This window comes from Doryrhamphus excisus, chromosome 5 (genome assembly GCF_030265055.1).
Source record: "Doryrhamphus excisus isolate RoL2022-K1 chromosome 5, RoL_Dexc_1.0, whole genome shotgun sequence".
NCBI lineage: Eukaryota > Metazoa > Chordata > Actinopteri > Syngnathiformes > Syngnathidae > Doryrhamphus > Doryrhamphus excisus.
The window spans coordinates 12,015,312-12,027,487 of NC_080470.1; the positions used below are offsets into that span (position 1 = coordinate 12,015,312).

The 12,176-nt window shown below is 41.1% G+C and overlaps 1 protein-coding gene across 2 annotated transcripts in view; it reads left to right on the forward strand.

The window, feature by feature from the left end:
- Positions 1-12,176, forward strand: part of fryl (furry homolog, like) — a 61,303-nt gene that overhangs the window by 6,368 nt on the left and 42,759 nt on the right. For both annotated transcript variants that reach the window (XM_058072183.1, XM_058072184.1), the window contains exon 3: positions 11,709-11,920. In XM_058072183.1, coding sequence (XP_057928166.1) covers positions 11,709-11,920 — 212 coding nt within the window. The remainder of the gene's footprint in view (positions 1-11,708; positions 11,921-12,176) is intronic.

Here is a 12,176-nt window from a genome sequence, read left to right on the forward strand (position 1 = left end):
TACAGTACATTTCATGAGAAACAGGGCAACTTGCAATATTTCCAAAGTGGACATTTCATCAGAAGGAGGAAATACTGAAGGAAATACTACCAATATTTGCACACCCAGCATGCAATCAGTGTGTGCAGGCGTCCTCCATCCCGTCTGAGAGCGTGTTCTCCACAGCTGGAGACATCATAAGTCCAGAAAGATGCAGATAGAAACAGATCAGGTTGCAGAATTGCACAGTTCCATTACACTTGAAGCGGCATTTTTGAGCACTCAGCCCATATGTCCTTCTTTAGGAGGAATTTAGGCAAAGCATGTTGGACATGTTACTGGACATTCATGTGTAATTGCCATATAAATATTTATGTTGTATTTTCCTAATTAAAGAATATTTTATTATTTGTATTATTTTGAATTTATTTATTCACAGGCAAGATTTTTTTTTTCTGGGGACCCTGAATTGGAATGTAAAAATCTGATCAAATCCCATCCCTACTCAAATGTCCTTCCCTGATTTTTGCACATTTTGTGGACCTTTTTAATGGGAAATTAAATGGTTTTTGAACTTCTCCTTCTCAGGCCATTTGATTTGTTGCCAATTTGCTATAAAACGACCATATCAAGCGGGTAACCGTGTTATGTAATTGCAGCCACGAATCATATGCCCTCTATTGAAAGGCATTGTAGTGGCACCAGCCGAAGCTCCACAAAGCATCCGCCTGTGTTGTTTGTTTGCGTCATTTTGCATAAATTGTGTAGTTGAGGGCATGTGACAGCGGGAGAGAGAGGGATAAGAAATGGACCCAATTGAGACAAACATCTTTTGTCTTTGTAGCCTTGCCCTTCTCTTTTTTTTTTCCTGTTTCCTTCTGTCCTTGTTATTTTGTTAACAAACGTAATCCAGACTTTAACTGCCAGTGATTTGATGTCATGCGGATCTGCTTGGAAAACGTATGGAAAGACGAGCATCAACACGAGATTAGAATATCACATTAATCAAGTGTGTGCGTGCGTGTGTGTCATTATGAACGCTGATCAAGATAGAGGTGGGTGGTTTTTGGGTTATACTTGGTTCACCCAGGCGTTTCCTGAACCAGTTTGACTAATGTGTGTCACTGTGGCACTGCTTGCACTGATTGGAAAGTCGTAGCTTGCTGGGATTTTCCACATTTGGACCATTTTCCTGGAGAATGTGTGGAGACTTCCGTGAAAACAATCTTGATTTATGCCTTCACTGATTGACTACTACAACCACAGTGGTAAACATGCTGTTGAATTAATCCCTCTTAAAACTGAGCTTTATTATCTTTGCAAGCTTTCAGTAGGTTACCGGTGTGCCTAATGTCTGCAGCAGCTGCTTAATAAGTGCCACTTATTGATTCCTGCAGCAAAAAAAAAGGACAGCACACACATCATGCAAGGAGGAAATGACCGGTCCAGGCCTCGCAGTGACCCTAAAGACCTCACCTCTTGTCATCATGCATGGGCATTGAGCATCATTCACTGCGCGCACGTGTGCGCACGTGTATGTTTTTGTGTGTGAGATTCTCTGTTTTGTTCATACTGGTCCGAACAATGATGTCATGCATAAGACTCCATTTGGGTGTGTTTATAAGGGTACTATTTGATGTTACTATTACTACTGCTGCTACTACTATTCCCAACTATAGGAATTGCCCAAACAGTAATACTATATGTGTTCCTAGAACCTGTATCTGAGCACTAAACGTGGGTTGTAGAATTTGTCATCGCCCTCATTTGTTTACTCCACTTTTGAGAGAAGAGGTACTCAAGTGGTTGCTTTTGAAGTTGTGACTTTTCGTGACGCCTTGAAGGAAAAACTTCCTCATGGACATGATACAGCTTCTAACCATCTCTCGAGCCCGCCCTTGTGTATACCCTAAAGCAGGCTTTGGCACACATCTTACAGTTGTAAGATTTCCTCAAATTTTCGCTGTATTACTGATAAATACCCAAACAATGACTAACAACTATCTTCCCTGTCCACCCTGTTTCTGTCTCTAACTTTTGGAAGGCTTCGTTGGTGGCATCATATACATTAGAACTCCAATACGTCTTGGTCTGTCACAATAGTAGATAAATGGACTTACTGTACGATTAAAAAAAAAAAAAAAAGATAATTCTGACGTCCTCGATAAATTGGTATGCATGTATTTTTGCGTGTCTGCTCTTCTCTCTGTGACACACAGACAAGAGGACGAGATGCTTCACTCTGCATCTGTCTGTGCGCATTGGTTTTATAATTGGAATGAACGAAGAGTGGGGTCTCATCTCATTCATCCTCTTTGTGGAGGCGAGGCCACTAGCAACTAGCAACGTGAGCACGGAGCCAGCTCATGTTAGTGTTAGCGTATGCTGGCATACAAAAGCGATTTTAATGTGAATGTCACATCACAGTGTGGGAATATTTTGTTTTAAATAGAATTAACATGGTGAACGTATTAACACCGACAACTTACATTGACAGTTTTCTCAACTGGGTAAAAAAAAAAATGTACCACTGGAGGTGCTTGGGCAGCGATGCCTTCATCCAGCCAGTCAATGCTTGCTGAGGCGTTTGGTCAGCAAATATCAACAAAATGGTGCACGCCCCCCAGACTTGACACTGTTGCTAGATACATTGCAAAAACATACAGACACACAGGCAACTTCTGTGTCGATCTAATGTCTCTCAAATGTTGCGATAATATTGACTATCAATGATACTTTGTACCACAATTATCAACCAGCAACATTTTATATTGTGACAGGCCTAAATACCACCCTCTGTCTCCTTTTCGTGTCTTTAAGAGTTGGTGTGGGTTGGCAAACTAGCTCATTTGCATGTTGCTGTCAACTACAAGGCTGAAGTATGGAGCACAAGTGTGTTAGCAACAAAAAATATTCAATAATTTTTCAATAAAATGGGCAGATTAACTGTTAGGATTGCCAAATTGTGAATAATAACTTCTTGCTGGCATAGCCAACCAACGTTTTTGGCTTTGTGTGATACAAAGTTGGAGTATTTGACACAAATAGATTTATAACACAATGATAACACAATGAACAAAATAAAATGACAATTTAAGTGTCTTTTTAAGAGAAGTATGTCTTCTGGTTAGACTGAAACTGAATGCTTTACATTATTTGTGTGATGTTTGACGGACCAAATGGAGCCACTTTTTGAGGACCACAGGTGAATAGCCAAGTCTGTTTATTAAAAGCAACTTTGGGCTTGTTTTTTTGTCAGATGCTTGCAAATTCCCAAGTTCCCTGTTATTTTGGACTTGTTAACAGATCACTAGTCGCTTGTTTTGTCTCAACAGTCTGTGCCGGAGAGCGCCTGTTGTCTTTACATAAATGCCTCAACAAGTATGAGGAAAACGCATTCACTCAGTTTATCGATCGGGTAGTCGTTTGAACACTTACAATCTGACGAAACAGCGTCACGTTATACATGACCCAGATATACGTTTCATTATTTGGGCTTTAGAGACAACTTGCAATGCTTGTAGTGGTGCAGGCTTGTAAATACTTGCGTTATGTGAACAGAAATAGTTCTATAATAATAATAATAATGTAGCAATACAGTCATGATATGCAGCAAGAATTGTGGCCAAGTTTAGCTGTAAGAGCACCCTTAGTGTGAGAAGAGCCATGATCATTGTCAATGACCCTGACAGATAAACAGTGGTATGCATGGATGATTGTGAGCAACAGGGGTGACTCTGCTTGTGTTGTGTTGTGATCATGCAACTGCAACTCCTCCCTATTGTTCCCCATCTCTTCCTGCAACAGTCAGAGATGACGCATCAGTATTGCTGCGGAGCGTACAGGAAGTGGCTAAAGCTTTTGATAGGCCAGTAGGGGGACGCTCCACAGTAGCCACTCTGACAGCACAGACAGCTGAACCACAGCCAGGCTCAGCAACACATGCAGCAGTTTGATGACATCATCACACTACATCCACCCACCTTTCTCTTTCTCTCTTTTCTTTTTCTCTCCTCTCCTGCCTCCCTCTGTTTGCTGTCGAAACAAACTCTCTCTCTCTCAGTCCGAGGGGCGTCAGTGAAAGAACAAGAGCTCACTCGGGAAGGGGAGGAGCTACTTGTGAGCAAATGGGGAGGGAGAGCGCTTCGGTGGGGGGGCTGGCTGTACTAGCAGGCTAGTACTGGCACATTCACACACACAGGAAGAGCACAGGAGAGGAAATATTGCACTGCGTTGTTATTACATTTTGCTGCTACTAAAGTTTAAGTCACTTATTGTTCATTTGGTCTTTCTGGCTTTTTCCACGCTCACCACAAGGCACTTGGTGGATTGGCCGAGCAGGCAGCGGGTTCTTGGGTGTATTGCGTCTCCAGGCTGGCAATGCTCTCTGGCCTCTTCAGCCACAACTTGGAGCAAACAAAGTGGTGACACATCTCAGGTTTACCGTGCCTACGCTCGTTACAGGATGACACTTTTGACCGCTGCCTGTGGGGGGTAGAGCCTGGATTCACTGCTGGGGGAGAGGACCTCCAAGTTTAGAATCAAATGAAGGATGACAAGAGGCTTCCGAGATGAGTGCAACATTTGAGGTCTGTGAAGTCAAAGTGAGCGGACGTGTGTGATTATTCTGTGCCTTCTGGCGATGCCAAACTTTTGAGAGGCGCCATGCTGAGCCTGCAGGATTCTGTCTTCTTTGAGATCAGCATCAAATCTCTGCTGAAGTCGTGGAGTAGCAGCTGTGAGTACCTTGACCGTGTTTACATACGGCGCTCGGCCCACCACTCTTATCTAAGTGTTGAGCATTCTTGTGTCTGAGTTCCAAGCTTTTAAATTCCCCTATCGCTACCTGTGCAAGGTAAAGATAACTAATGGAGTGTCAGGATGACTGATTGTATTTAGTCCAGGCTTAGTCAGGCTTGGGTGGCTTCATCTTCATGGTGCAGGTGGCTGCGCCTAACCACTTCCTTCTTTCATTTTCTGCCCATAAAAGCTCTCCAATGATGAGAATCTCTTATTGCATATCAGGTTGCTTAACAGAATGTACTTTCTCTGATGCTTTCATTCACCATCCACCATATTTTGCCACTCCAACCGTCTTTGTTAGCTTCATTTAGCAGCACTCAACGCAATCTTTGTGCCTTCTTCCCATCTCCCATGTTCCTCCTCCTCCCCTTTCCCACTACCTGCTTTTATAACTCTCCTCTCCATCCCTGTGGGGCAGCTAATGTTTCCCGACCATCGATCCGTCTCCCGGCTCTGTCCTGTTATTAGCTTCCCAACATTACTCCAGAAATCCAAAAGGCACTTGCTTCACAGCCAAGATACGATGGACCAGCAGTGTTCTTATTCAACCGGCGCTTGGCATATTACTACAGAGATTTGCTGTAGGCATGCAACCTTGGCCACAAATCTGACCTAGAAGTCTAAATGATGAATGTTTTTGCTCAGCTCCGTGTTCATGACTTCAAGCTGTGCTTTCTTGCATCGAGTGTTTTTTTTTTTAAATTGTGCGCAAGAAATGGACCGTCTCATATTGTGTAAGCTAATTAATACCCATATACTGTACAATAATGACCTTTCAATTGAGACTCAAGCACACTGATGACTCATCATTTTTGTGCTGTTACTGCAGAGTGCAATGTCATGATTAAGATGGAGCCCAGTACAGTATAGATTTAGATCCTTGTGATTTGGTTTCTCAGACAGAAAAAGAAAAATCACAACCAGCTTTGGCGACTTAACTGTGGTACTAAACAAAAACAAAAACTGCTGTGTGCGGAGTTGTATACTGTACGCTTGTTTGTTTTATACAATGTTATTTGCACTTGGTATTTGTTGAAAGGTTTGACACCTAATATACAGTATGTACAGTGATTTTCCTTGTTTGACAATGCTGCTCACTGTCTTTGGTCATCTGCAGCCTTCACATTACAAACTGAAGGGAACCAAATCAGTGATTTTTAAAAAGCTTGGGCAGTTTGGTTGGTAAAAAATTTTTTTTTTTTTAATTGGAGGAAAACTTTTGTGTGTGAACACAGCTATAGACTTGATGTAAGTAGTTGATGCTACATGCTAGAGTAGCAAAGCAGTGTAGCTTTAGTACCGGATAGATAATTTTAAACCTCCCAGAGTAAACTAGTATTTAAAACACTAGTGTGCTCACATAACATGACAAATGTTCAACAAGTGAGTATGCAGACTAAAATGATGTTACTATGATGTGAAGTATCTATTGCTACTGTGATACACTTAATTTGGAAGTGGCAGTGTGCGAGTTAGGATTGGAACTGCACATTAAATGTTTGCGCATGCTATAAACCTGGCAATCTAAGCTGGCCTTGCTTTTTCCCCTTGTCACGCCTTAGCTTGGGTGGTTGATGTGTGAGATGCTTTTTTAATGAGTACAGTGTTAATGTCCAAGCAGAAGCTGTAGTAATTCTACGTTTGATCAAACTCACTTCAGATTTGTCAGATCAAAACACGATTGCTGCATAAGACTTCAAAAGGTGATACTATTAGTATTAGTATTAGCGTCTATGAATCCCTGATTCAGCACTCAAAGCATCACAAGAACAGTGGTTCTTTTAGTGTAAATAAACCTAATTTAGTGCAGTCTGAAATCTAATTTACTTTTACTTTTAATTTGACTTTAATTCTTTTTAATTCTTTATATTTATTTATTGATGCAATGCTATTGATGCTAATGCTGGTGTACAAAACACAACACGATGTGCCTGCGTGGTGCACACAAAGCCAAAAACTGGCATGCTCTGCTAAACTAAGCTAGCACAGCAAGCTTCCGTTGACCCTCCCTAAGAGGAGGTTTTCTGCCAAATCTGGTCTTTTGGATCATCTATTAGAGCAATGTGCCGAGGATATGTTTACAATGTGTACAGTGTGTCTGGATTTTCCTCACCATTATGGCAACCAAACCTGCAAAGGGCATAATACGGAAGTGGATGCTGACTTGACAGCCCCGTTCAATTCTAGTGTCGTTGATTGTGTGAGGTTATTACCAGTGTCTCTCCATCATAAATGCAGAAAAAGTGCACCCATATCATTGTTGTAGTTTATATTTGTGTTTTTTTTCCAACATTTTGCCAGCTTAAATTCCTATATCACCCTTGTTTCAGTTGTAAGTAGTAAACCAGGAGTAACTCATCAGAGCCTGAGCATGTTGCTATACACAATAACACAATTGTCAGTGCCACGGCACACAAACATTAGCTGTGAGTCTTTTGGCGGTTAAAAAAAACAGGACTCACAGTCCTGCATTCCAAGCGTGTGTGTGATTGTGCTGTTGTTTCTGGTTGTCCTGACAGTGGAAGTGAGCGGGCCGCCGGGAGGGTTTTTATTTTAACTGTGACAAGGTGGAGCTGCTGCACTAATAGTTGTGTAATCCTGTGTTTCCTAAGTGCAGCCGTGGAAGAGTGGCGTTTTAAAGTCAGCATGTACTTCTACCAGCAAAGTAGTAAAAGGAAGGACAAAGTAATGCAATTTTTTAATGCAGAAAACCTAATGAGCTTGTCTGATTAACACTCTGCTACTGGTATTCTAATGCAGGGAGGTCTGGTTTTTCTGACTAAGTTCAACTGCAGGAACACCACTTTTGGACAAATAGGAAGTCTATTTGGGTGTGTTAAATAAGAGCACACAAAAAAACTAAAACCAAGCTCTCTGAAGCACTGTGGAAATAGGCTCAGGATGTTACCAGTATCTTGATTCCAGATACCAGTTACCAGATTCTTGTAGTAACCACTATTCATAGTGGTGTCACAAGACGAGGACCATGCACGATATTGGCGTAGTCATGAGAACTTGACCATATTTTAACATTACTTTTCTTTTTTTCAGAGGTCTTTTTATTGCTGCTTTTCAAGTGTACAAAACCTGCATCCCTCCCCTGGGCCAGTGAGCCATTTATCTTGGACACAAATTGGTCACAGGGTATCTTTAGCAGGAATAAATATGAAATGGATAAAAAAAAATACATTCACAGTCAAGCAAAACATGTATTTGACCACCCTTGTTTCTTCAGTTTATTAATCTATTTTAATGCCTGGTACAACATATGTTTGGATAAATATGATGACGATAACAGCAATAGCTCATATGAGTTTAATTTAAGAGCTGATGTCTAGCAATTTCCATGGTTTTCTTGATAATAACCAAAATCACGTAAGTTCTTACACCAACAGCTTGAGCCTTTATTCCTGGAGAAACACCCTCAACTAACTTGCAATGGTATCAACTGTGTGTTCCTCCTGGAAGAAGCTTGTCTGGGGTTGGGATGACTTCAAAGTCCATCCTCTGTTTATGCATTGGACCTTGAGGCTAACATTACAGAGCATATTACTGTACTGTATTACAGAGGTATCGCCCCGTTTACCAACAATTGCAGTGCACCGTATTGCAGAGTATTGATGCATTGGTGCCTCACATTTAACACAGAATTGTCCAGCGGTGGCAGACAAAGCAGAGCAAAAATCAAAAGAGAGAAAAAATTGAAAAAATGAAAGTGGTTTGGTTTTGATAGAACACATACTATCTGTCATACATATATGAGGAGTAGCCGAGCGCCTCAACAATATTTTGGCATCACGGTCTACACATTTTGCACAACCGCTCTTATTTCCAAAAACTATGGGTAATATACATTACTGCCCTCTATGGGACTGGAGTGGAACTGTAAAATAGGAACTGCACTTGCGGTCTTTGATAATGTGGATAAGCCATATGCACATACTGTATGTTGCTTAAAACAAGCTAGCCACAAAATAGCATCATGCTCATCATATTGCCACTGTTGGAAGAGAATGTTTGAAAGGCCACAAATGACCAGCATATAGAGCAGGGCCCTGTACCTATATGTGGGTGGGGCCAAAATTATGACAGCAGCTTCAAATATGGTTATGTCTCTTCCAGCCATCCTACTGTCCAAATCCTTTGTGTTTTATGTGTGGGGATTTTGGATTATAGTTGAAAGGAACCATGCAGAACACTCCAAAATGGTATTGAAGAAATTGTTTCTGTTCCCATCCAGTTACTTTTGCAAAACTGGATTTTCTGAGTTGACCAATGTCAAAAAAAAACAAGACTCATTCACTCATTCATGAACATCAAACCAAGCTATTGTCATCTTCTCTCTCACTTTCGCTCACTTAAAAAAAATCAATAAAAATAAAATCATTTGCTATTTTTCTTGTGAACAAAAGTGCAGCATTAGCATGTTTGTGTGTGTGCGACAGTCCAGCTTGGCCTGAGGTGGGAGAAAGATTAGGATGTGCACGGCACTGATTGGTTATTAGGGAAAGGCTGGCTATGTGACCTCATCGGAGCACAGTAAACAAAGAGGGGGAGGCTTGAAAGCCTTTCTGTGCTGTTGGACACCAGTGGTCCTTCACACACTACTTCAGGGGTGCTTTCACTTTTTCAGCCTGCAAGCTACTTTTTAAAATGACCAAGTTGACATCATAATTATATTTAATATGGCAATAAATCACATCGAGTTAGAACATTACCAATATACAAGAATTGAATATGGTTATGCAAAAGACAATGCAGCTGACGTCAGGGCAACATATAATATATATATCTCAAAGGTTTCAACAAGGGGCACATTTTCCGTTACATCATGAATAACGCTATAGGAAGCAGACGTGTAGAAACCCTTATTTCTGTGGTTGACTTCATGACGTGATGCAAAGCCATCAAACAATGCACTTTTTTTTTATATAACTAGCAGCTACAAGTGAAAAGTGAACAGATATCTTTCGTTACAGATATATGCATCTTACCGCTCAAAAGATTTTCCATAATCTGAATAATATAGATGAAAGTTGCATGTCTGCGTTTAGCTTGAAATGCCGCAGGGGGGGCAAGATTGAATCAGGAGGGGAGCTTAATGTCAGTTGACTGATGTCACATGACATCTACAAATTGATGTTTACGTGATCGACCCAAACTACCTTGGTGATCTACTGGTAGCTCTCGATCAACATGATGGGCGCCCCTGCACTACATCCTAGAAAAAGATAATCCAACTAAACCAGCTTAAAATCAATTTCAGTGTTTTTTTCTACTAGTGTGCAATTTACTTTATTCTATATTTTAGTTAAATGTGAAGTCAAAGCCTCATCAATTCCTGCATAAATTGACCCTGGTCGATGTATGTCAGTGCAGTATCTTTTTAATTAATTTGTGCAGACTGCTTGGTCCATATATACTGTAGGTGTCACCATAATTTGCATGTTTTAGATTTTTTTTGCTAGATTCAAATCATGTGAGGAAAATTTTCACTGCATGTACATGAGTGTGACTGTGGGAAGGACAGAAACGGAACCAGACTCTTCCTGCAAGGCTCAATGTTGCTGCTCGCTCTTCTCTTGCAGCCAATGTGGTCTTAGACTGGAGGTTGTCCCACAGCTGTCCCATAATTCTCACACACACTATTCAAAGTTATGGCTTTGTTTTCAATTCTGTTTTCATAAAGTCTATTGAATAGCAAGTGGACAATGTTTCTGTTGTCTGCAAGCTCTTTTGAGAAGTGTATTTCTAGGCAACTTTGATTGCATTGTTATCACACAATAATTCATTCAAATGATCCTTCACTCTAAATCTTGGCTGCGCTGTGCATGTTTTTGTTTAGCGTCAAATTATATCAAATGAGTCTGATAAGCGATTAATAAAGATTCTCGCTCTCTGACTTTAATAGACAAGCAAGTGTAAGAATAGCACTGAATGTGCGTATTTTCCTGTCAGCCACACGTTGCTTGCATTATTTGAATAAGGCAAACCAATTATGTATTTCTCATGCAAAATGCACACCTGTGCTCGGTGCTAATGCTGATCATTGCAAGACTGCATGTCTAAATAAAGTCAATCAATCAAATTCCAGCGTTTTCCCTACCATTATAATGGTGATTTTAGTCTATTTTTTATATGACTACATTTCATTAGATGTAATTCAAGGTTACTGTAACAATTTGGTTGTGTTTACATTGTGTTGATTTTTGAGGCCACATAGTGCCAGGAGAACATTGTTGGAAACATTTGTGTGGAGTTTTCTCTGGATAGTCCAGCTTCTTCCCACATTCCAAACTCACCTTATGCCATACATATCATTACATTAATGAAAAAAATGTATCAATAATGTAAAGTAGTAATGTAAAAGTAAAAAGGCCTATATATAAACTCTTAACACAGCTTGTGCATTTTATACAGCATCCAGAGTTAACTTGTGCACTGGTCATAATGATATACTGCTTAGATACAGAATGTGACGTCTCTTTCACACAGGAGTTGTACCGCCTCTGTAATGGCACTGATGCTAACATTCATTCATTCATTTTCTACCACCTCACGAGGGTCGCGGGGGTGCTGGAGCCTATCCCAGCTGTCTTCGGGTGAGAGGCAGGGCACATATAGACAAACAACCATTCACACTCACATTCATACCTATGGACAGTTTGGAATCAACTGTCCATAATTTTGCTCACAGGATAATAAAGTTCACATATCTGTCTTGTCGGTGCCCCTCACACAGACCAGCAACGCAGGGGAAAAAGCCATCTTTTAGAGACAGTGTGAAAGGGGCTTATTTGATTACAGCAAGTATACAACATTCCATACTTTGGACAACATTTTTCCCCCTCTGCGTCTGACCTTGCTGGCACGACACTTGCCTCACTATTATTCTCTGACCTCTGAACCCCTGTCTTTTCCCTCAGCAGCTTCAGTGCCAGTCAGCGGCAGCGTGAATAGACGCCGCACCCCCTCGTTGGTGACTCCCCTAGCTTGGGAAAAACACAACCTTGTCGCCATGTCGAGCATCACCATTGACCCCGAGCTCAAGCCGGGGGAGTTTGTCATCAAAAGCCTGTTTGCCGAGTTTGCTGTGCTGGCCGAGAAGAAGATCGAGATGGTGATGGCTGAACCGCTGGTGAGTTTACAACTAACAAGCCACATCATAAACTGAGTGATATGAAAGGGAGCAGTTAGTGGAGGCCCGTTATGTTTATATGTGTCAATTAATTGTTAACAGACTGGATTGCTTGTCCTGAGAAACAGTGGCTCACTTGTTTCACACTGAAACCTCAAGTTTGTTTTGTTTCTGAAACAATTTCTTCTACTCGAGGTTCTAGAAACAGAGTATTCCGGGGGTTAAGTACTGTCTTACTTCCCTCACCACTGTTGTG